Source organism: Geotrypetes seraphini, chromosome 3 (assembly GCF_902459505.1).
Source record: "Geotrypetes seraphini chromosome 3, aGeoSer1.1, whole genome shotgun sequence".
Lineage (NCBI taxonomy): Eukaryota > Metazoa > Chordata > Amphibia > Gymnophiona > Dermophiidae > Geotrypetes > Geotrypetes seraphini.
In genome coordinates, this window is record NC_047086.1 from 132090003 (window position 1) to 132113205 (window position 23203).

The 23203-nt window shown below is 43.2% G+C and overlaps 2 protein-coding genes across 4 annotated transcripts in view; one reads left to right on the forward strand and one right to left on the reverse strand.

The window, feature by feature from the left end:
- The window catches only part of ESCO2 (establishment of sister chromatid cohesion N-acetyltransferase 2), a 119118-nt gene extending 112705 nt beyond the window's left edge, over nucleotides 1-6413 (reverse strand). The window contains exon 1 of the mRNA XM_033937531.1: nucleotides 6247-6413. The gene's annotated coding sequence lies outside the window, so the exon portion shown is untranslated. The remainder of the gene's footprint in view (nucleotides 1-6246) is intronic.
- Nucleotides 6414-6421: 8 nt separating this feature from the next.
- The window catches only part of CCDC25 (coiled-coil domain containing 25), a 57466-nt gene continuing 40684 nt past the window's right edge, over nucleotides 6422-23203 (forward strand). The window contains exons 1-2 of one of the 3 annotated variants that reach the window (XM_033937532.1): nucleotides 6422-6542; nucleotides 16228-16275. In XM_033937532.1, coding sequence (XP_033793423.1) covers nucleotides 6518-6542; nucleotides 16228-16275 — 73 coding nt within the window. In that variant the 5' untranslated portion in view covers nucleotides 6422-6517. Of the gene's footprint in view, nucleotides 6543-6566; nucleotides 6707-16227; nucleotides 16276-23203 lie in introns of those variants that run through there. The other 2 variants (XM_033937534.1, XM_033937533.1) reach the window with 2 other exon arrangements.

Genomic DNA, 23203 nt, shown 5'->3' on the forward strand with positions numbered 1-23203 from the left:
AGTTTCTTTTTTCCGCTTTCCGATCTTCTGTAAATTCTTCTGTTGCTGTCCATTGGTTCCTCCTACCATGGTCCAGCATTTATCCCTTTCTCATCTTTCGTGCCTGCCCACCAGCCCCATGCCCAATATTTCTCCTTCTATCACCCCTCTCCAGCACCATGCCACATCTCTCCCTCCATTCCCTTCACCACTATGTCCAACATTCCTCCCTCTTGCATCCATTTCAATCTGTCCCACTGTTCCCTTTCCACACTATTTCTCCCTCTCATCTGTACCTCCCTTCCTCCCTATGACCAAAAATTCTCCTTTCTTCCATTCCCGTGTAAACCATCTCTTTCCCTCCCTTCCTCTCTCCCAAGTTCATGCCTTCTGTGTCCAAAAACGCATTTCCTCCCCCACCTCAACATCTCTTTCCCAAGTTCATGCCTTGTGTCCAAAAACGCACTCCCTCCCCCACTTCAGCATCTCTTTCCCTCCCTTCCTCCATCCTCTTTCCTAAGTTCATGCCTTGTGTCCAAAAACGCACTCCCTCCCCACTTTTGTGTTCCACCTCCCAGCCCTCAACTGCAAGCAAATTACCAGCAAAATGGAGCTCGAACCGCGAGGCTCGTCTTCTATTTCCTGCCTGCACTGCCCCAGCACACATAGCCGACCAGATGTCTTCCCCGATGTCAGCGCTGACGTCGGAAGGAGGGAAGGCTTTGCTTAAGCCCTCCCTCCGATGTCAGCGCCGACATCGGGGAAGACTTCTGATCGACTGTGTGCTGCGGCAGGGCAGGTAGGAAAAAGAAGATGAGCCTCGCAGCTCGAGTTGCAACAACACCCGCAGGATCCCCGCGACCCTAGGAGGCGTCCCCATGGGATCCCCGTGACCCAAAGGGGGAACCCGCGGGATTCCCGTCATCCCCGTTCAGCTCTCTAGTTTGGACTTATCTGATTTCCTGGAGAAGTTGGATACTGAAGTCCAGGTTGAGGCTATATTACTGGTGCAATTTGCTATAGACTCTGATAGGGAATGGATGCTTAGCTTTAATTGTTTTTGAAATATAAAGATGTTCCAGGCAGCCTCATGGATTAGCGATCTGACTCACATATTCACACTTTCAAACTCGTATCAACAATTTCGAAGTGCTTTAAAGATGCATCTTTTTTATAGAATCTTTTTGAAGTTTTGGATGTTTATTCATTTGTATTGCTAATCTTTGTGAACCGCATAGAACTTAATGGTATTTGTGGTATACGAGTGAGTTGTTATGTTATGTTCCCTTTTTGTCTAATTTGATAAGAATGTATCCAGATGTGTCCCGTCCTACCCAAAAGAGAAGAAAACAAGTTTTTGATTATGAGACCATAGGTTCTTCAAATGGGAGTAACCTCTGTTTTGAGATATCCCTGCAAGTGCGTTTTGGTGTTTAAGGAAAACAGATATGTTTTTTTATGAGCCGCAGCAATTATTTAGATTTATTTCTGCTAAAGGCCAATCCACTGTTATTTCTTGAGTTTTGTTATCGCTTGTTAGCTCAGTAAAGAAAAATTCAGGACTTGTATAGCCTCATTTTTAGTTTACCTTTGAAAATTTTTTAAGTTGTTAAATCTCAGTTAAATTTCAGCTCCTTCTCCATTTATGGTGGACTAACTATAACCTACAGTTTAAAGAATTATTATTATAATATTTTTTATCTCCTTCTTTTGAAATAATGAGAAGGCAATGTAATGATATGTTTTCTATGCAGGTTGTTTTTGCTTTTTTGACTTGTATAATTGTCAATAGTTAAAATTATAAATAAAGAATTGAAAAAAAGAGAGAGAAGGAAAGAGCAGAAAATTATCCAATACAAAACCAATTCTACCCTCTCCTGTGAGAAATGAAAATACTAATATATTTTCTAATGTTAATTGTTGCAAGATAATAAAACACATTAAAAAATTTAACACTTACATATAATACATCTAATCAAGTATGATAAAGAAGAAGAAAAGAAACTACAAACTAAAGACACTAATGGAAGTTATAACACAAATTCCAGCAGAGGGAATTTGTCTAACACTATGGGCTCCTTTTATGAAGGTGCGCTACGGGTTTTACCACACGCACCGGATTAGCGCACGCTAGCCAAAAATCTACCGCCTGTTCAAAAGGAGGCAGTAGCGGCTAGCGCACATGGCATATTAGCGTGCGCTATTCCGTGCATTAAGGCCCTAGCGTGCCTTTGTAAAAGGAGCCCTATGTGCATATAGAAGTAAGAAACACTTGCTGAGTCAGGAGAAAGGAGGGGGGCATTCCTGGGACAATATTTGTTACTGAATACAATGCCTCTAAAGTGATCATTGAATTAGAGGTGACAGCAGAACTAACTACAAGGACTATTGTTCAAGAAGCTGATCATGTGAGGGGAGGAGTGAGTGCCCAAATATGGGCAATTGTAAATAGAGTCAGGGGTCTGGGGAATAATGGTAATGGGAGAAGTAATTAGGGGTGGAGATGCTAGAAGAGGCAGAGAGGCAGGAGGGACTAATTAAGATATGAACTAACTATATATTGTGTGATCATGTAAACTTCTGTGTGCCTACCTTGCCAATTTTTGTGCAAGAGAAAAACTAAATTACATTACTTTACTCTGCAAAGTCTCTCTCTACTGTGGGCAGTGCTTTTCTCACAAACTGAAAGTGTGACTAATTCCTGATGCGAGGGGAGGATGGGACCATTACTTTGTTATAACAAAATACAAGTGGAGTTTTTTTTAATGACCTATGACTGTTACGAGACCACTCTGTAAGCTTGTACGTTTGGTAGTATCTGTTTTGACTAGTGGCTACCTAGCCATTATTGGCTTTAACCAAGGTCTTTTTTTCTCCACTTGTTAAGATTCTTCATAAAATAAGTTCTAAGTTTACCTTCTCTTGCACCAGAAGAGAATAGAATTGGTTTTGTATTGGAGAAGAAAGTGACCCAGACCAGAAGGGAGGAAAAGATGAAAATGAGAGAGATGGTGGGGTGAGGGAACATGGATGCTGGACCTACAAGTGGGGGTGGGGGGGGAACTGTAGAGAGTGATTCAGATCAGAAAGGGGTGGTAGGAAGGGAGGAAGAGATGTTTGGCCATGGAGCGAGGGATATGGGAATTCCAGACCATAGGCAGCAGGGAAGAAATTCAGGGTGCAAGCAAGAGAGGTGGTTGGCTGGGTGTGGTGGAGTGAGGCAACATGGATGCTGGACCCACAAGGGGTGAGTGGAGGGGGTGAGAGAGAAAGAGATACCATGCTGATGCTATCATGCATCTTTTGGTATAAATTAACTTGACTATTTCCAAGTTAACAGCACTGTTCTAATTGCAAATTACACTGACATTTGGTCATTTTACTATTGTTATGTTGTTACTACAATGTAAGTTGCCTATGTAAAGTTATTCCTGTGTGTACACTGAATTGGATAAATCTCTCTAAAAATACATTTAAAATATTTAGTTTTTACAGTTCCAACAACAAACTCTAAATGAGAATTATCCTATTGGGACAAACTGGAATAACAAAGCTCAGCATCCTGTTTCCAAACAGTGGCCAATCCAGATCACAAGAAGCTAAGAGAATCCCGAGAGTAAATAGATAATATGCTGCTTATCCCAGCAATAAGCAGTGGATTTTCCTTAAGCACATTAAGGGCTTCCTTTACCAAACAAATTAGTGTGGGCCAGCATAGCAAATGCACTAAAGCCTATAGGAATTTAAAGGGTTTTGGTGCATTTGCTGCATGGATTCATCAAGGAAGCCCTAATGGTTTATGGACTTTTCTTCCAGGAACTTATTGAAATCTTTTTAAACCCTGATATGCCAACAGCTTTTATCATATCCTTTGGCAATGAATTCCAGAGCCTTATACCACACTGAGCGAAGACATTTGTTCTCTGAATTGCTTTAAATATATTACACTTCTCCCTCCATATTCGTGGTTTCAGCATTCGCGGTTTCAATTATTCACGTTTTTTAGCTTGCTGGCTCCTCCCCCAAATTACATCAGCTTGCATAGAGAAATAGCCGATGCCAAGCATTTACAGAGAAAACAGCTGATTCCCAGCACTTTCTTCACCGTGTTTTGCCTCTCCTTCAGGAACAGACCAGGTCTCCCATCATGGTATTCGTGGTTTCACTATATTCACGATGGTTTTTAATAGAAAACAGCGAATAACTTATGGCCCACACTTATTTGCGGTTTTTCTGTATTTGTGATTCTGTTAATCCCCTATCACAGCGAATACTAGGGAGAAGTGTACTTAGTTACTTCATTGCTAATATTCAGAGAATTCAGATTGCAACAGCAAAAGTTATTGTTGAGAGGTAGTTTGACTAATAATGGACTGGCAAGATCAGTAAGACTACACTGGCTGCCAGTGAGGGCGAAAATACATTTTAAGTTCTTAGGGTTCATATTTAAGATTCTTTATGGTCAAGGCCCTGAATATTGCCAGTACATGATCTCTTCATATTTAGCTAGGCGGTAATAGAGGTCCTCAAGGGACATCAGATTGATTAGATCCTTCTGTATCAATCTGTCATAAAATTATTACTAGCTGCCAATCATTAATTGGTAGCAGTCATAATATCTAGAATAAGTTACCTTGTGAAATTAGGGATATTAGATTCTACCATACTTTTAGGAGGGTAATAATTAAGTATCTCTCTTTTCATTGTATTTAATAAATAATTATGATCTTATATTTAGTACTGTAGGAACAGTAGGGTTAAACTATTTTTATGGAGGAATCCTGCTATAAACTCTACTTATTATAATCCACTTTGAGCTAATCCTGGTAAAAACAAACTAAAAATGCCTTCATTAGATTGATCCAGTGCTAGGTCCCCCGCCACCTTTTTGTATGATAGGTTTTTTAACTGGTCCACTAGGATAGCCAAGACATAAATCTTTAACAAACTAAGGGGCTGATGCTCAGAGCTACTGCAAGGATATACATGTTGTTAACACTGGGATTGTATGCACATTGTACATTGAATGCTCAAAGGGCTTGAGTGCAGGTGTTAGCATATGTAATAGTAAAGATGGCCACAAACTGTGAAGTATATTTAAATGGATGTTAATGAGATTAGTAAGTATTCTTTTGCAATGCTCAGACTGAAGGAAATGCTATAGACAGAAGGAATCAATGGACTCTAGCACTAAAAGGTTTTTGCCAGGTCAGGAGTCACTTTGAATTTCTTGAAGAGAGGATTTCACATTAGTTTTTCAAATTGAATTACCAGTTTTATCTTCTTTCATAAGTGGAAGGAGGCATTCGCAAGTGTTAAAGGCAGATGGTAAGTAACAAATGTGTGCAAGTGTCTAAGCAAAACAAAACATACAGTATATCTGCACTTGCCTAAATATGAGCCTTGCATAGTTATATTTGTGATGCTCATAGGTGATGAAGAATAAGTGGCACTGATGTGTGCTAACACTATTATTTTTATCTAGGCATATGCACAACTTAAAAAAAGTCTCTGTGCACATGTCAGGCAAGTTTCTCCCCCACTAGTCACAATTTCACTATGCAAAAAATTTAAATTATGTGCTTCAATCATCATAGTGCTATTTTTGCAATGCTGCTACATTGTGGGCCTATGAGTGGCTTTTGAAGGGAGAGGAGATGGATTTACACATTCAAAGCAGTTTCTATATATACAGGTTATAATTTTGTACTTGGGGCAATGCAGGATTAAGTTACTTGTGTTAAGCATTAACCACTAAGGAAATCTTTTACTAAAGAGTAGCGCATCTTATCAACCACAAAACGCATTTTATTTCTATGGTCCCTGCAGCAAATAACATGTGCTAATAATTTTTAGTAAAAGAAAAGTAGGAGATTGGGTCAGCATCCATATCCACAGTCCACTACAGTTGCAAGGGGGGAGGGGAGGAAGGACTATACAGTAGCAAGTTAAAAACTTGGCATGGAATCATCACTACCAACCCCGCCAAGCGCCAAAAGGATCAAACGCATTTACAGTAAAGGTGAGTGTGAGCCACAGAGATACTACATACAACTTAAAATATTATTTTGTATTGCAACTTTCACTTGCAAAGCAATACATAACCTACATATTTATATTCCAGTGGCACTTCTTGAAAACAGGCCGATCTTTGGATCTCAGCGAAACTTTTCGGGGTTATATACATCAGACCCTCTTCTCTATCAGTAAATAAAAATTCACCATAGGTTTCTCAAACAGGATTAAGCGGACACACACTTTACTCACCTCTTAATCCCCCGCTCTCTAAAACAGTACTGCTACCATCATCACCGCGCCGCCAACATTCAAACCTGGCGCGCAAAATTACCGGGGTGACGTCAGGAGAAGCGCTCCAATCTGAAAGCGGGAGAAGTTGTATTGGGCGGGGAAAGCTCCCGTGCTTCTCTCCAACTTCCGGCTAACGAGTTGTGCGGAGAAACGTCTTTTGTGCTTTCTGCGTAGTGGCGTCTATGTCGTCACTTCCGGAGCTTGGCTCCCTGTGCGGCTAGCCGGAGAGATGGTGTTCTACTTCTTGAGCAATGGTAAGCGGGACTCAGAGAGAGACGGGTTCTTTCCTGTTATCTTTTTGTGGTCGCGTTACTCCTGTGTTGAACCACGTATTGGTTCATCCTAAACACCTGAGCTTCCGAGACCTGAGGCTGCCCTCCGAAGGTTTTTTCTGAGGTCCCTTTAATCAAATGTAAAGGTATTATGGCAGCTGCTGGAAGTCTGCTCTTTAAGTCATCTGAGGTTTAATATTTTCACCCTAGATTAGTTTTTATTTTAATATTGAAACTAGCAAGTGGGGGAAAGCATGCGGCGTAAAATTCATGCAATTTGTATGTCTGTCTTGCTGTCTGTGCGTGATTTTCTGACCTGCTGGAAGGGCAGTTTCAATGGAGCGTTACCAAATACTTTCTTAGTTATGGAAAAATAGAATAATGCTAAAATTATAGTTAATAATTAGCTATATTACCACACGTATTTTTAATAGATTTCATAGCATAGATTTTATAATGTAATTTAAAGGGAGTAACTGACCCACTGCAACAAGTTTTGCCATAAGTGAGAGATGATATGGGGTTTGTGCTAAAAGATTTATGAAAAGAAAATTGATGATTGGAATCTGTATATCCTAGAGCAGTGGTCTTCAGTAAATAACCTGGGGGCCACTTTAGATTTTAATGAGCTAAAGGACATATACCAAATATCTTCCCATGTGGGGATGCAACACTGCTGAGCAGCGTTTGTCAATGACATCAATCCCCACCAGCCCACCTTCAAACTTCATTTCCAAATGTATTCTCTTTTTATCTATTGAGAAATGCCTTCTCCTTCAAGCATGCAGCTCTTTCTCAATCCACTTTCCCCTTTCTACTCTGAGCTTAGGAAGCCAAGTAGAATTGCAGGGCCTTCATGCCCCCTCCAGAAAGTCAATGGGAGGCATCCCAAAGGTATCTAAGGGCTGCCATTGGCCCCTGGGACTTGCATTGAAGAATACTGTGATATGATGCAGATGTCTCAATGTTTGAAATGTATTAAATATGCAAACAAATGTTTTCCAGAGAAGGAAACCCAGTAGAACTAGAGAACATAAATTGAAGTTGTGGAAATTATTAGAACATAAGTATAGCCTTACTGGGTCAGACCAATGGTCCATCAAGCCCAGTAGCCCGTTCTCACAGTGGCCAATCAGGGTCACTAGTACCTGGCCAAACCCAAAGATTAGCAACATCCCATGCTACTGAGGCTTCCCCCCATGTCTTAATAATAGAATATGAACTCTTCCCCCAGGAATTTGTCCAAACCTTTCTTAAAACCAGCTACGCTATCCACTCTTACCACAACCTCTGACAATGCGTTCCAGAAGGTACTACTCAGGTGGGGGAATTAAAAAGGGATGGTAAACAAGACTAAGAATATTATAATGCCTCTGTATCGCTCAATGGTGCAACCTCACCTCGAGTATTTCATTCAGTTCTGATTTTATCTCAACAAAAGATATAGCAGCACTAGAAAAAGCTCAAAGAAGAGGGACCAAGATGATAAAGGGGATGGAACTCCTCATATAAGGAAAGACTAAAGTGATTAGGGCTCTTCAGTTTGGAAAAGTGACGACTGAGGGGAGATATGATTGAAGTCTACAAAATCCTGAGTGATGTAAAATGGGTACGAGTGGATCGATTATTTTTTTTTTTTTTTACTGCATCAAGATTTACAAAGACTAGAGTACACTCAGAGTTACAGAGTAATATTATTAAAACTAATGGGAGGAAATATTTTTTCACTCTGAGAATAACTAAGCTCTGGAATATGTTGCCAGAGAATGTGGTGAGAGCGGTTAATGTAGCTAGTTTTAAAAAAAGGTGTGGACAAGTTCCTGGAGGAAAAATGAGAAAAATAGTGTGCTGTTGAGACTGACATGGAGGAAGCCACTGCTGCACTGGATTGGTGGCATGGAATGCTGCTACTATTTGGGTTTTGGCCAGGTACACATGACTTGCATTGGCCTCTATGAAGATGGGATACTGGGCTAGATGGACCATTGGTCTGATCAAGTAAGGCTATTCTTATGTTCTTATGCTGAGTGATGTCTTGGCGGAACCACTGTCCGTGCTCTTCAACCTCTCCCTTAGTACAGGCAGCGTCCCGTTGGACTGGAGGACGGCTAACGTCATTCCACTCCACAAGAAAGGCTCAAAGATGGAGACAGCAAACTACAGACCAGTGAGTCTAACATCGATAGTGAGCAAACTAATGGAAACTCTAATCAAACACCAATTAGATAAGATCCTGGATGAGGAGAATCTACGGGATCCCCGACAACATGGATTTACTAAGGATCCAACCTGATCAGCTTCTTTGACTGGGTAACGGGGAAGCTGGATATTGGGGAGTCCCTGGACATCATGTACCTGGACTTTAGCAAAGCATTCGATAGCGTACCACACCGCAGGTTACTGAGCAAGATGAGTTCTATAGGATTAGGTAACACATTGACGAAATGGGTTGGGAGCTGGCTTGGAGGTAGGCTCCAAAGGGTGGTGGTGAACGACACCCCCTCCGAAATGACGGAGGTGATTAGTGGAGTACCACAGGGCTCAGTCTTGGGCCCAATCCTATTCAACATCTTTATAAGAGACTTGGCAGAAGGGCTTCGAGGTAAAATAACATTATTCGCCGATGACGCCAAACTGAGTAATGTAGTGGGCAAATGCACAACAGACGAAGATTCAGTGCCCGACAACATGATGCACGACCTACTCCTACTGGAGCGATGGTCTAGAACATGGCAACTCAACTTCAGTGCCAAAAAATGCAAAGTTATGCACCTGGGCAGCCAGAATCCATGCAAGTCTTATGGCGAGATCCCTTAATGGCGAGATCCTAGCAAAAACGGTAGCAGAACGAGACTTGGGGGTAATCGTCAGTGAGGACATGAAGTCTGCCAATCAAGTGGAGCAGGCTTCGTCCAAGGCAAGACAAATCATGGGCTGCATACGAAGGGGTTTCGTCAGTCGTAAGGCGGAAGTCATTATGCCATTGTATAGATCCATGGTGAGGCCCCACCTGGAATACTGTGTGCAATTCTGGAGGCCGCATTATCGCAAGGATGTGCTGAGACTGGAGTCGGTGCAAAGAATGGCCACCCGGATGGTCTCGGGACTCAAGGATCTACCATACGAAAAACGGCTTGACAAATTACAGCTATACTCGCTCGAGGAGCGCAGAGAGAGGGGGGACATGATCGAGACATTCAAGTATCTTACGGGCCGCATCGAGGCGGAGGAAGATATCTTCTTTTTCAAGGGTCCCACGACAACAAGAGGGCATCCGTTGAAAATCAGGGGCGGGAAACTACGAGGTGACACCAGGAAATTCTTTTTCACTGAAAGAGTGGTTGATCGCTGGAATAGTCTTCCACTACAGATGATTGAGGCCAGCAGCGTGCCTGATTTTAAGGCCAAATGGGATCGGCACATGGGATCTATTCACAGGGCAAAGGTAGGGGAGGGACATTAAGGTGGGCAGACTAGATGGGCCGTGGGCCCTTATCTGCCGTCTATTTCTATGTTTCTATGTTTATGATAGGAGCCTCAAGAGTAACGCTAGGAATACTTTTTCACAGAGAGGGGGTAGATTCCTGGAATGCCCTCCCACAGGAGATGGTAGTAATAAAAAGGGTAACTGGCCTAGTCTTACTTCCCAGTTATAGTTAGTGCCCTGGAAATGGCAAGAACAGATTAAGATCAAGTATGCATATGTTATCATATATGTACTGTGAGTTTATCTTGTTGGATTGACAGTGAAGGTCTTTATCTGCTCTTAAGAATTTCTCATCCGCGCAGAGTCACGATTCAGTTTGTTTTTAGTTATTAATCCACAAGCTTTTATATCTGGATCTTTAGGGACCCCCTGAGGAAGACATCATCGTCAAAACACGGACCGTGTTAGGTCCATAGCTCCCATATTTTGGGTCCTAGATATATTTTATGTGGATTATTTAATTGTATTTTTAATAAAGCCTGCATCTTGAACATCATCTCCACAGCGTTTTTTGTTTCTGCTGGTCTTTATCTGCTGTCATCTATTATGTTACTATGTTATAGCAAATATTTAGTGGAGAAAGGATGTGGAAATTGTTGGCATCTACATGGCTGCATCTAGAGAAGTGTGTAAAAAGCTTGCTGTGATGATGAACTGCTGTCATATCAAAAATGAATCCTGAACAAGAAATAAATATTGGAACCTGTAGTTTGCAAAAGCAATAAACAACATTAGATGTTACTCAACTGTTGAAGATCATGTAGTTTTTCTTTACTGGCTCCTTTCCTCATGCAAACATAAGTGTCACCAAATACTCCTGGTGGAATTCTGCGTAACTGCGTAGCGCAGAATTTTGCACAAACCTTCCATTCTTTAGCACCAGCAGCAGATGAATCCAGAGACTAGTGGGATAGCACACATCTACCAGTAGGTGGAGATAGAGAACTGATTTGCAGGAGTATATCTTGGATGGAACCTCACCTGGCCATTAGTATGCTCTATCTCCAGCAGTTTGGATGGCTGCTATTTATCTAGCTCCTGGCTTCAACTCCTGGAAGTGAATGGATTTTTTTTTCTCCTATTGCTTTGGCTTCAGTAAGAGACTAGGGTGTCGCCAGACGGAACTGACTTTGGGGCAACACCTGGGCTCTCCCAGGTAGAGAGTTGCGTGGGGACAGAAACCCCACCCGTCCCTGCGAGGAATCCCACCCGTCCCCGCCCATCCCTATAGACTTCAGAAATAGTTATTTTATTTAATTTTGCTACTGAATTAAAGGCTCTGATAGAGACCCATTTACAAATAAGCAAAGAGACTTTATTAATTTGGAAATATTAATTGGGAAGAATACATACTTTGTAAATGGGTTTCTACCAGAGCCTCTAATGTAAATATAAATACTCAGCTGATGAGAACCCCCAAGCTGTCAGCTGAGGACTTCCTTTGCAGTTAGCCGGGGGTCCCTTTTGCCAAGCTTGGCAGGCAGCAGTAACGTCCCTGAGTCACAGATGTTGGCACCTCAGTGGCTCATGGATGCTGCCAGTGATTGCTGTGCTTGGTGAAGGGGAATTCTGGCCGTCTAGAGGAGGTCCTCTGCTGGCGGTGCTTGGGGATCCCCACCAGTCACAGCAAGGGTCAGCAAGTACTTCAACACTGTAGAAATAAAACCAGAAATGAATTTCCTTTTCTTTTGAACACATTACAAAGACATCTGCTATATACATTTCCCAAAGCTAACATATTTTAGTCAATAAATTCCATTTTTTACCTTTGTTGTCTGGAGACTTATTTTTCCATAAAGTTGGTCCCAGTTTCTTTTTTCCGCTTTCCCATCTTCTGTAAATTCTTCTGTTGCTCTCTATTGGTTCCTCCTACCATGGTCCAGCATTTATCCCTTTCTCATCTTTCGTGCCTGCCCACCAGCCCCATGCCCAACATTTCTCCTTCTATCACCCCTCTCCAGCACCATGCCACATCTCTCCCTCCATTCCCTTCACCACTGTCCAACATTCCTCCCTCTTGCATCCCTTTCAATCTGTCCCACTGTTCCCTTGCCACCACATTTCTCACTCTCATCTTTTTCTTCCCTATCATATTCTGTACCTCCCTCCCTACGACCAAAAATTCTCCTCTTACTTCCATTCCCCGTGTGTACACAACCATCTCTCTTTCCCGCTCACTGACATAGCCACACCCAATTCTCCCTTTCTATTCCCTCCCCCATCTCAGCATCTCTTTCCCTCCCTTCCTCTCTCCCTTCATGACTTCTGTGTCCAAAAATTCACTCCCTCCCACCCCTTCATTCGAGTCCAGATAACAGCAGGGGTTGGAGGCAGCCTGCAGCACGCCATATGTAGCCGACCCCTGTTACAGGTCTCAACCGGATGTGGTTCGATTCCTTAAGGAGGTGAACCGCATGCGGCCGCCTTTGTGGAGACCATGTCCAGATTGGAGTTTGAAGGTGGTTCTTGGGGGTTTGATAGGGGCTTCTTTCGAACCTTTGAGTGACACGATGCTCAAGGATGTACTTGAAGACAGTTTTTCTGGTAGCTTTGGGGTCAGCTAGGCATGTGTCTGAGTTGCAGGCATTGTCCTGCAGGGATCCATTCTTATGTTTTTCGGAGTCTGGGATCTCGATTCGGACGGTTCCTTCATTTCTTCCTAAGGCAGTGTTGCCTTTTCATGTCAATCAGTCCCTCTTCCTCCCGTCATTCAAGGAAGAAGATTGGGGGTTACGGTTTCATTCTTTGCATTTGTTTGATGTGCATAGGGTGCTCTTGCACTATCTTCAGGTTACTAATGATTTTTGGCATTTGGATCATCTCTTTGTGTTCTTTTCGGGTCTTAGAAAAGGTCTAGCAGCTTCCAAGGCCTCGGTGGCTCTTTGGGTTTGGGAGGCTATTTCTTCCATTTATCTGTTGACGGGTAAGTGTTTGCTGGAGTATCTCCGTGCTCACTCGACAGGGCGATGGCTACATCAAGGGGTTTTCTTTGGAGGAGATTTGTAGGGCGGCCACTTGGTCGTCCTCAAACACGTTTTCTAAGCATTACCGCTTGGATGTGGTGGAGCACACAGATGTGTCCTTTCGTGCTTCGGTCATTGCAGAGGCGGCATGTTCATTCAAGTTTATTATTATTCAAGTTTATTAGGATTTGATATACCGCTTATCAAGGTTATCTAAGCGGTTTTTACAATCAGGTACTCAAGCATTTTCCCTATCTGTCCCGGTGGGCTCACAATCTATCTAACGTACCTGGGGCTATATAGAGGACTGAGTGACTTGCCCAGAGTCACAAGGAGCACCGCGGGGTTTGAACCCAGGGTGCTGAGGCTGTAGATCCCACCCAGTTTGAGGTTGGTTTTGTTACATCCCACTAGTCTCTGGATTCATCTGCTGCCGGCGCTAAAGAAGGAAAAATTATGTCCTACCTGCTAATTTTCTTTCTTTTGGACGCAGCAGATGAATCCAGAGCCCCATCCAGTCTTGGGGTTCTCCTTGCTTACTGCACTGGTTAGCTCTGGTATTGGTTCAGGTGGTGTTTATCATTGATTCTATTAGTTTTTATGTGGGAAAGAAGTGTTTTGTTGAGGGGCATTGTTCCTGATGCTTGGGCAAGAGCAATACTAATGGCCAGGAGAGGTTCCATCCAAGATATACTCCTGCAAATCAGTTCTCTATCTCCACCTGCTGGTAGATGTGTGCTATCCCACTAGTCTCTGGATTCATCTGCTGCATCTAAAGGAAAGAAAATTAACAGTTAGGACATAATTTTTTCTTCTGCCTCCCCTCCTGTCCCGTGTGGATCTGGCCTTTCTTCCTCTGACATATATTAAGAAATGGTACACTACCATTGTTCATCGTTTTGAAGTATGATTAAGCGATTAATCAAGAGAATTATTAAACTTGAAACCATTATGAAAACATTGCTTGGCAAAAAACAGCTTTACAAAATTGTACTGTACAGTATCACACAACCATAGTAAGCAATTAGGGCCCCTTTTACAAAGCCACCGTAGTGATTTTCCTGTGACAAATGTGCCAAAGCCCAAAGGAATTGAATGGGCTTTGGTGCATTAACCGTGCTGGGAGATGCTATTGGGATTTCTAAAAGGGGCCCTTAGTGTGCTCAACATTAGGACAAAACGGTTCAGGATGCTATAGCACAGACTGGGAAATGGACATATATAAAGAAATGGTACACTACCATTATGAAAACATTGCTTGACATAAACAGCTTTACACAAATACAGGTATACTGTACTGTATCACTCAAGGTATATCACTCAGCCTGATCAACCTCTAGCTGAGTTGAGGCTGACAGATTGACTTCTGACACATCAACCTCTGGTGTGTGAATCTTGCGACATGTTGACTGAAAAAAAACTTTGTCTGCTTGGCTTTCCTTCTCAAGTCCTTAATGTCTCAATGTAAGGGGCAAATGAAGAGCTTTTCAGATGCTTGAAATTTAGATTGCACTCCAGCATGGAATCACATTCCTCCATGTCATTGTACAGTTTTATCAACATTGGTGCTCATCCTGGCATGCAGTTCAGGTTCTTTCCTTTTAAGTGCAGAAGGATTTGGGGCTCTGTAGACCATAAGAGGCTTGCATTTGAAATCATCCTTGGCATTGGCACACAGTAGCAGGGTGCTGCGATCTTTAAATGCCTTGAATCCTTTTTCAAGGCATTTAAAGGGACTTTTGCTGCCTTTTTTTGTTATATCTGTATGTCCATTTCCCAGTCTGATTATAAAACAAGCCAGTCTCATCCACATTGAAGACCTGCTCTGGCATACCCTTTTCTTCAATTACACTTAGAAGGTAAGTTTTAAATTCCTCAGCAGCTTTGTCATTTGAACCTGCCTCCCTGGAAGGGCTTGCATTTTTTAGCGCATATCACTTTTTAAAACACACTAGTCAACCCGAACTCGCAGAAAAGGGTTTCACGTTTTCATGCCTCTGGGTGACATTTTTGAAAATGCCTCTGACTTTCAGCTTGACAACAATGTTATCCACTGTGCTTTTTTTTCTCACCATTTGCATTATCCACAAATTTAGCCATTTCTCCATCATTTCCATTGGCTGATCTCAAACCACAGATGTTGTTTTGGAACTTTCTGGTGCAACTTCACAAACTGACCGACAAATATCTTCCTCTTTTTGCCAGATGGGTTGGATTATGGATTCATTCACATTGAACTCACAACTGATCATTTTTTCAAGTTGAATTACCAGTTTTATCTTCTTTCACAAGTGGAAGGAGGCATTCGCAAGTGTTAAAGGCAGATGGGAAGTAACAAATGTGTGCAAGCATCCAAGTGAAACAAAGCATATATCTGCACCTGTTCTTCTGTGCCTAAATATGAGCCTTTGCATAGTTATATTTGTGATGCTCATATTTAAGTGCTGAAGAATAAGCGGTATTGATGTGTGCTAACAGACTTGCCAGAATGAAGCCTATCTAAAACATATATTTTGTCATTCAGAGACATGACATGTTTCTTTCTCTTTAGAGCTGTACATGCAGATGCTTGTAATTCACTCTCTTGATGCTTGGTGGCCGTTTCTGGAAGCAAAGCCAAAACTAAAAGAGAAAGGAAACAAAGCTTTTCTAAGGTCGGAGGTCCACAAATACATGAACACATGGCGAGAATGGCAAATAGCGGTCACAATGCATGCCACTGCGGATATGCAAAATCGTGAATCAGGAATGCGTGAATAATGAGAATGGACTGTAATACCTTTCAGCTACCTCCATGTGGTGCATCTGTGATTTCCAAGGCAACTTTTGGAATCCCGTTTGTTAAAATGACTTGCTTACTACTGATAGTTTTCAGATGTGCAGTTTTGGAGGTGTTAGCTCCTCAACAGTTTGAGTAACTATGTGGGAGAGATGTCTGAGAGGGAATAAAAAGCATACTGCAGAACTGTTTTATTTGTGGTCTTGGTAAGTTGTGATACCTTTTTAAGGAACTAACAAAAAGATGTCAAAAGGACTTTGTGATCTCAGATTCAAGTGTTACCTTTTTTGTTGTTTTTGCTCTTTCTTAAAAACGTATCTCAACTTATGAAGACTACAGATTTCTCCAGGACCAACATGATGTCTCTGAGAGCTGCCTTTTAGTTTTCTACTTGCATAAAAAGTTGTATGACACTTGCTTTTCTTCTTCCTTTCTTAGTTGTTTCCCCTGCTTATACTATTTACATGGGAAAGGATAAATATGAAAGTAAGTCTTCATTTCCTGTAAGTTATTAGAATGTTTAATTGCATTTATTGTTACTAAATTTTGTTAACTTTCCCAGCTTTAAACAAAGAAATGTTATTTTAGGTGCCAGTTAAAATTTAGTAGCCAGGGCTTCTGCTTCTCCACGAAGTCCAGTGACAGAGAGATGTGAGTACTCTCCTCTTTTACCCTCCTTATGGCACTGTGGTCATCGGTTATTCCCTGGCTCTCCCAATTCAAAAGCATTCCCTTCAGTCAATGAGAGGAGAGCAGTATATCTTCCATGTTCCCTTTCCTTGTAGCTATCCCTTTCTCTGCAAGCTCTTCCTAAAATATAAACCACAGGTGGTGAGTCTCATGAGGCTACAGAGCCGTACATTATTCATACTGCAAATGATGCCCACAGAGGAAGAGGCAGCAGACGCAGATAAAAAAATTCTTCCCCTGCAGACCAGAGGGGGGTTGTATCAGGGCCAGGGTGGAAGACAAAAGAAGCTGCCCAAGGAGGCATTGGAAGCTGCAGTAACATGGGGCCCAGAGCAGTTGTTCACTACCTTGCCTCACCATACCCCTTTCAAAAAAAAAAAAATTACCAAGCACCATAGGGTTGCTTTGGGCTATAGCTACTCTATTTGGACCAGCTGTTGCTTTACTCAGCAGGATTTGAGCTGCCAAAGACAGGTCCTCTCAAACTTGAGATGGTGCTAGGTGCCATATACTAAAGTTTAGTTGCCAGGGTGCCCTAGGTAACTAAAGTGTAATATTAAATTCTAAATGTCATGCCTTGGACTCTTTATGTATCACTAAAACTTCTGAGATTCCTGACTGTGCTGAACAACTACTGCTCGATCCCTGTGCCGAATAATATTATCACAAGTAAATGTCTCAGTCGTTCATATGGCATTGACCAATCATTCATAGGAACATCCCCAAGATCAATGCCCCACACATTCTTGGATATTTTTTGAATAATCTATCAGGGCTTCAGACATGCCATTCGGTCACCTCATGTTTTTCTGGTAACCCAATATTTCTTAATGGCTACGGCTTCTTCATTTGCCCTCTCTATATTAATTTTCCATGTTTTTTGTTTTTTATTTTTTATAATAAGTTTTCTTATACTTTAAAGTGCTTAGTAGTAGTATAAATATCAATAACTTAATCTTTGTGATTAAAAACTTATCTTAAGTATTTGCATTGCTCGTTTCTCTCTTATCACGTCGGGAAATGGACCTGTCACGTCGGAATGTGACAGGTCCCTTTCCCGAAGCGATAAGAGAAAGAGAAACGAGCAGTGCAAATACTTAAGATAAGTTTTTAGTCACAAAGATTAAGTTATTGATATTTATACTACTACTAAGCACTTTAAAGTATAAGAAAAATTATTATAAAAAACAAAAAATATGCCTCTCTGAGGGTAGTGGTATGGTATGTTTAGGAGGGGGGGCACAGAAACTACGAGCTTCACCACCCCTGAGGTGATGGATACCCAGGTTATGTGGGTTCTGGGGCTGAAATTCTGGTTGGAACCAGACAAGAAAGAATTTTTGTTCCCAGTTTTTTTAAGCTACGGAGGCCGGTCTGATCTCTCTGGAGTCTCGGCGGGAATGGTGCCAGGGCTGCTGCACACTAAAGGCGCAGGGTCCCCAGTTGGGGCAGGATTTGGATGAGAATGGATCCAAGTTCATGCCTTTGTGTTCCCAGTTTGGTTCCTCTGTTCATGGATATTTAGCATCTCAGGGGAACAAGACCATGATCAGGTGGCAGCTATGGATCTCAGAGATGACCCAGCTGTGCACAGACTGTTTAGGCCATCAGTATTGCAGGGAATTATCACAGTCCCTTGAGGGGCTGACTTTAGAACCACCTCAGATTTCAGCTGCTCAGTGCTCGCTCATAAGCAGCACTAAGACACAAGTGACTTTTCCCTTTGCACCCAGATATTACTAAGATATTAACTGATCATTGGGAGGTCCCCAAGGGACTCTTTACGAGTAGCCAGAGCTTGCCGAAAGGAAGGATAGTGTACTTCCTTGAATCTAATGGGTTACAGGATCTGAGGCAACATGGCTTTACAAAAGGTAAATCGTGCCAAACGAACCTGATTGAATTTTTTGATTGGGTGACCAGAGAGCTGGATCGAGGACATATGCTAGATGTAATTTACTTGGATTTCAGCAAAGCCTTTGATACAGTTCCTCATAGGAGGCTGTTGAACAAACTTGAAGATCTGAAGTTAGGACCCAAAAAGTGGTGAACTGGGTCAGAAACTGGCTGTCGGACAGACGCCAGAGGGTGGTGGTTAATGGAAGTCGTTCGAAGGAAGGAAAGGTGAGTAGTGGATTCCCTCAGGGATCGGTGCTGGGGCCAATCCTGTTCAATATGTTTGTGAGTGACATTGCTGAAGGGTTAGAAGGAAAAGTGTGCCTTTTTGCAAATGATACCAAGATTTGTAACAGAGTAGACACCGAAGAAGGAGTGGAAAATATGAAAAAGGATCTGCAAAAATTAGAGAAATGGTCTAATGCCTGGCAACTAAAATTCAATGCAAAGAAATGCAGAGTAATGCATTTGGGGATTAATAATGGGAAGGAACCGTATATGCTGGGAGGAGAGAAGCTGATATGCACGGACGGGGAGAGGGATCTTGGGGTGATAGTGTCCGAAGATCTAAAGGCGAAAAAACAGTGTGACAAGGCAGTGGCTGCTGCCAGAAGGATGCTGGGCTATATAAAGAGAAACGTAGTCAGTAGAAGGAAGAAGGTGTTGATGCCCCTGTACAGGTCATTGGTAAGGCCCCACTTGGAGTATTGTGTTCAGTTTTGGAGACCGTATCTGACGAAGGACGTAAGAAGACTTGAGGCGGTCCAGAGGAGGGCGACAAAAATGATAGGAGGCTTGTGCCAGAAGATGTAGGAGGAGAGACTGGAATCCCTGAAGGAAAGGAGAGACAGGGGAGATATGATTCAGACGTTCAGATACTTAAAGGATATTAACGTAGAACAAAATCTTTTCCAGAGAAAGGAAAATGGTAAAACCAGAGGACATAATTTGAAGTTGAGGGGTGGTAGATTCAGGGGCAATGTTAGGAAATTCTACTTTACGGAGAGGGTAGTGGATGCCTGGAATGCGCTCCCGAGAGAGGTGGTGGAGAGTAAAACTGTGACTGAGTTCAAAGAAGCGTGGGATGAACACAGAGGATTTAGAATCAGAAAATAATATTAAATATTGAACTAAGTCCAGTACTGGGCAGACTTGCACGGTCTGTGTCTGTATATGGCCGTTTGGTGGAGGATGGGCTGGGGAGGGCTTCAATGGCTGGGAGGGTGTAGATGGGCTGGAGTAAGTCTTAACAGAGATTTCGGCAGTTGGAACCCAAGCACAGTACAGGGTAAAGCTTTGGATTCTTGCCCAGAAATAGCTAAGAAGAAAAAAATAAAAAAATTTAAATTGAATCAGGTTGGGCGGACTGGATGGACCATTCGGGAGTTTTATCTGCCGTCATCTACTATGTTACTATGTATATGTTTACCAATTGACAACAAATTCCAGTAGTTGTTAATGAAGACGGAGTGGTACTGAAGGATAACCAAGATCACAGGCTGGATTTTGTCATCAAGAGGCAGTTTGAGGCCACGGCACTCAGCTTGAAAGCCACAGCAACAGCCTTGTATGTTGCCCAGGTGTGCCATTCTAGACTAAGCCATGCTACGAAGTTGGACAACAATGCAAACGTCCAGTTTCTTTTGGCAGGGCTGGATTATGTAGTGGATGCTCTTTATGACCTTTTTAGGATCTTGAGCAAGGTCTCAGCATATGCCATCTGCCCACAGACTGCTCTAAATCAAACAGTGGGTGGGAGATTCAACTTTCAAAGCGACATTGAGCTTCTGTTTAAAGGGCAATTGCTCTTTGGTAAGAGCCTCGACAATCTAATGGCCATTGTAGTGGATTTTAAGCCAAAAGTTCCTACTAGACAGCAGACCTCGGGCCCCAAGGGGATCCGGGCAGGGACATTTTCGTGGCTCATTTCTCTTTCACCAGTACTCAGGAATGTCCTTAAGTCACATGTTATTTCAAGGTCTGAGTCAGAAATTCAGGAGTGCCAGGCACTCCCATGTATCTGGATCCTGCTCCAATATCGCTTCCAAAAAATAATAATGCCAGATTGATAGCTGCCTCTCCTTGGGTAGGGGTGAGACTGACTGAGTATTGGGTGGCTTGGGTACAGATTTTCTTAATCCGCTGGGTTCTAGAAGTCATTAAGGAAGAGTATAAACTGGAGTTTTTCTGGCCTCTCCCGGCCTGTTTGTAAATTTTCCAGTGGTAAAGTCAGAAAAAGCTGCCAGAGTCCAAGTGACCAAATCAAGACTCTTAGATCTCTGAGCCATAGAGGCCGTACCAGACAAAGAACTGGGCTTGGGCAGTACTCGATATACTTTATCGTGCCCAAAGAGGCTCTCAAGATTGGAGACCGATCCTGGATCTTAAGTCCGTCAATGCAGCTCTCGAGGTTCCCCACTTCCGCATGGAAATGGTCCAGTCAGTCATTTTCTCAGTGGCACTGGAGTAGTTTCTTGCCTTGTTGGATCTAATGGGGGCTGATCTACATATTCCTATTTTTCTGGTCCACAGAAAATTCTGGAAGTTCCACATTCTGGAGCAACACTTCCAGTTCTTCACTCTCCTCTTGGGGCTGGTGACAGCACCACGCACCTTCTACCAAGGTGATGATCATGGTGGCAGTTCACCTCCACAAAGCAGGGATCCAGGTGCATCCTTATTTAAACGATTAGCTGATAAAAAGCACCATTCCATGCCGAGGGGATCACAGCTGTGGGTCAGCTCTTGCAGGAGCTAGACTGGGTGATAAACTTCAGGAAGTGTCACTTGGACCTGACACAGTCCCTGGAATACTTGGGGGTCTTGTTTGACACAGAGCAAAACAGAGTGTTTACTGAAAACGTGCATAGCAAAGATCAGACAGCAGATCTTGGGAGATGTAGGTCATGCAAGCTCCGATGGCATGGCATTATCTTCAACTGCTGGGGTCCATGGAGGTGGTGCCATGGGCAAGAGTGCATTTGCATCCTCTCCAGGAGGCATTGCTCTCCAGGTGGTCCCTGTAGTCGGGGGCTCTGGATTTTTCTCTGCCTTGGACAACTGCAGCCCTGATCAGCTTGAACTGGTGGTTGGAGCCACATACTATGATCTGGGGAATACCTTGCGCATACTTACATAGGTGATCCTGATGACAGATGTCAGCCTGTACTGCTGGGGAGCACTCTGTGAAGGTCACCCGCTACAGGGCAGGTGGTTGCTTTTGCAGAGGAGTTGGTCTATAAATCGCATGGCATTGAGAGCGATATGCTTAGCTCTTTGGGCACTGGAGAACATCCTGAAAAGCAAGGCTGTCTGGGTCTTCTCAGACAATGCCACAGTAGTGGCCTACATCATTCAACAGGGAGGCACCAGGAGTGCACCACTGAGAGTGGAAGTTCAACTGCTGTTCTGGTGGGTGGAGACCCATCTATTTGCTCTCTCGGTGGCACATATACCATGATTTTAGATGTGGGAGGGGAAAGAAGAGAGAAGGAGCAGTGTTGGACCATGGAAAGGGAAGGCAGGGAGAAGGGGATGATGCTGGTCAGGTGCAAGGGAGGAAGGGGAGAGAAGAGGTAATGCTGGCTGGTGGGGGATAGATGAGAAAATGAAAACTGGATTTTGGGCGGGGAGAGAAGATAAAAAGGGAGATGCTGGATGGGAGTGGGATGGAGGTTAAGGATAACAGCTGACCTCTCCTACTGGTGAGAAATTAGAGAAACTGAGCCTCGTCTCCCTTGAAAAGAGGAGACTGAGAGGGGACATGATTGAAAAGTTCAAGATAATGAAGTAGACTTAGTAGATAAAGACAGGTTGTTCAACCTCTCCAAGCTGGAGAAAACGAGAGGGCACTCTCTAAAGTTAAAGGGGATAGATTCCGTACAAACGGAAGGAAGTTCTTCTTCACCCAGAGAGTGGTGGAAAACTGGAACGCTCTTCCGGAGGCTGTTATAGGGGAAAACACCCTCCAGGGATTCAAGACAAAGTTAGACAAGTTCCTGCTGAACCAGAACATACGCAGGTAAGGTTAGTCTCAGGGCACTGGTCTTTGACCTAAGGGCTTCCGCTTGAGCGGACTGCTGGGCACGATGGACCACTGGTCTGACCCAGCAGCGGCAATTCTTATGTTCTTATGTGCAAGTGGACTTTCTCAGTCGTCAGGCGCTGGATCCTGGCATGTAGTGTCTATCTTAAGAGGCCTTTGTCAACATATTGAAGCGATGGGAGTGACCAGTGTTTGATCTCATGGCATCAGCCAGCAAAAGGAAGGCAACTTGATTCGTCAGTCTAGGATATGAACCAGGAAGCGAAGGGCTGGATGCTCTGGTCCATCCTTGGCTTCAGGCAGATCTTCTGTATGTGTTCCCTCCATGACCAGTGATAGAAAGAGTCCTCCAAAGAATGAAGACATACCCAGGTCGGGTGATTCTGGTTGCCCTGGACTGGCCGCGGTGGTCGTAGTATGCAGATCTGGTACACCTTCAGAGGGGCGCAAGGGATTCAGATTCTCTTGCACTCTAGGCCTTCTCTCTTGGGGCCTAGTGGCCTAAGAGGATCCAGACTGTTATGGTCTTATGGCATGGCTCTTGAGCACACAGAATTAGCCTTTGAACGCTATTTTAACATGGTCATAGCCACTCTGCTGAGAGCAAAGAAGCAGTCTTCTTTGGTAGCTTATGCAAAGACCTGGGAGTGTTCCAGATCTGGTGCCGTAAAAGGCACATGAATCCAGCCAAGGCCCCAATTGCATTGATGTTAGCCTTTCTTTAGGAGGGTCTTGAAAAAGGCCTTGCAGTGAGCTCATTTAAGGTGCAGCTTGCAGGTCTTT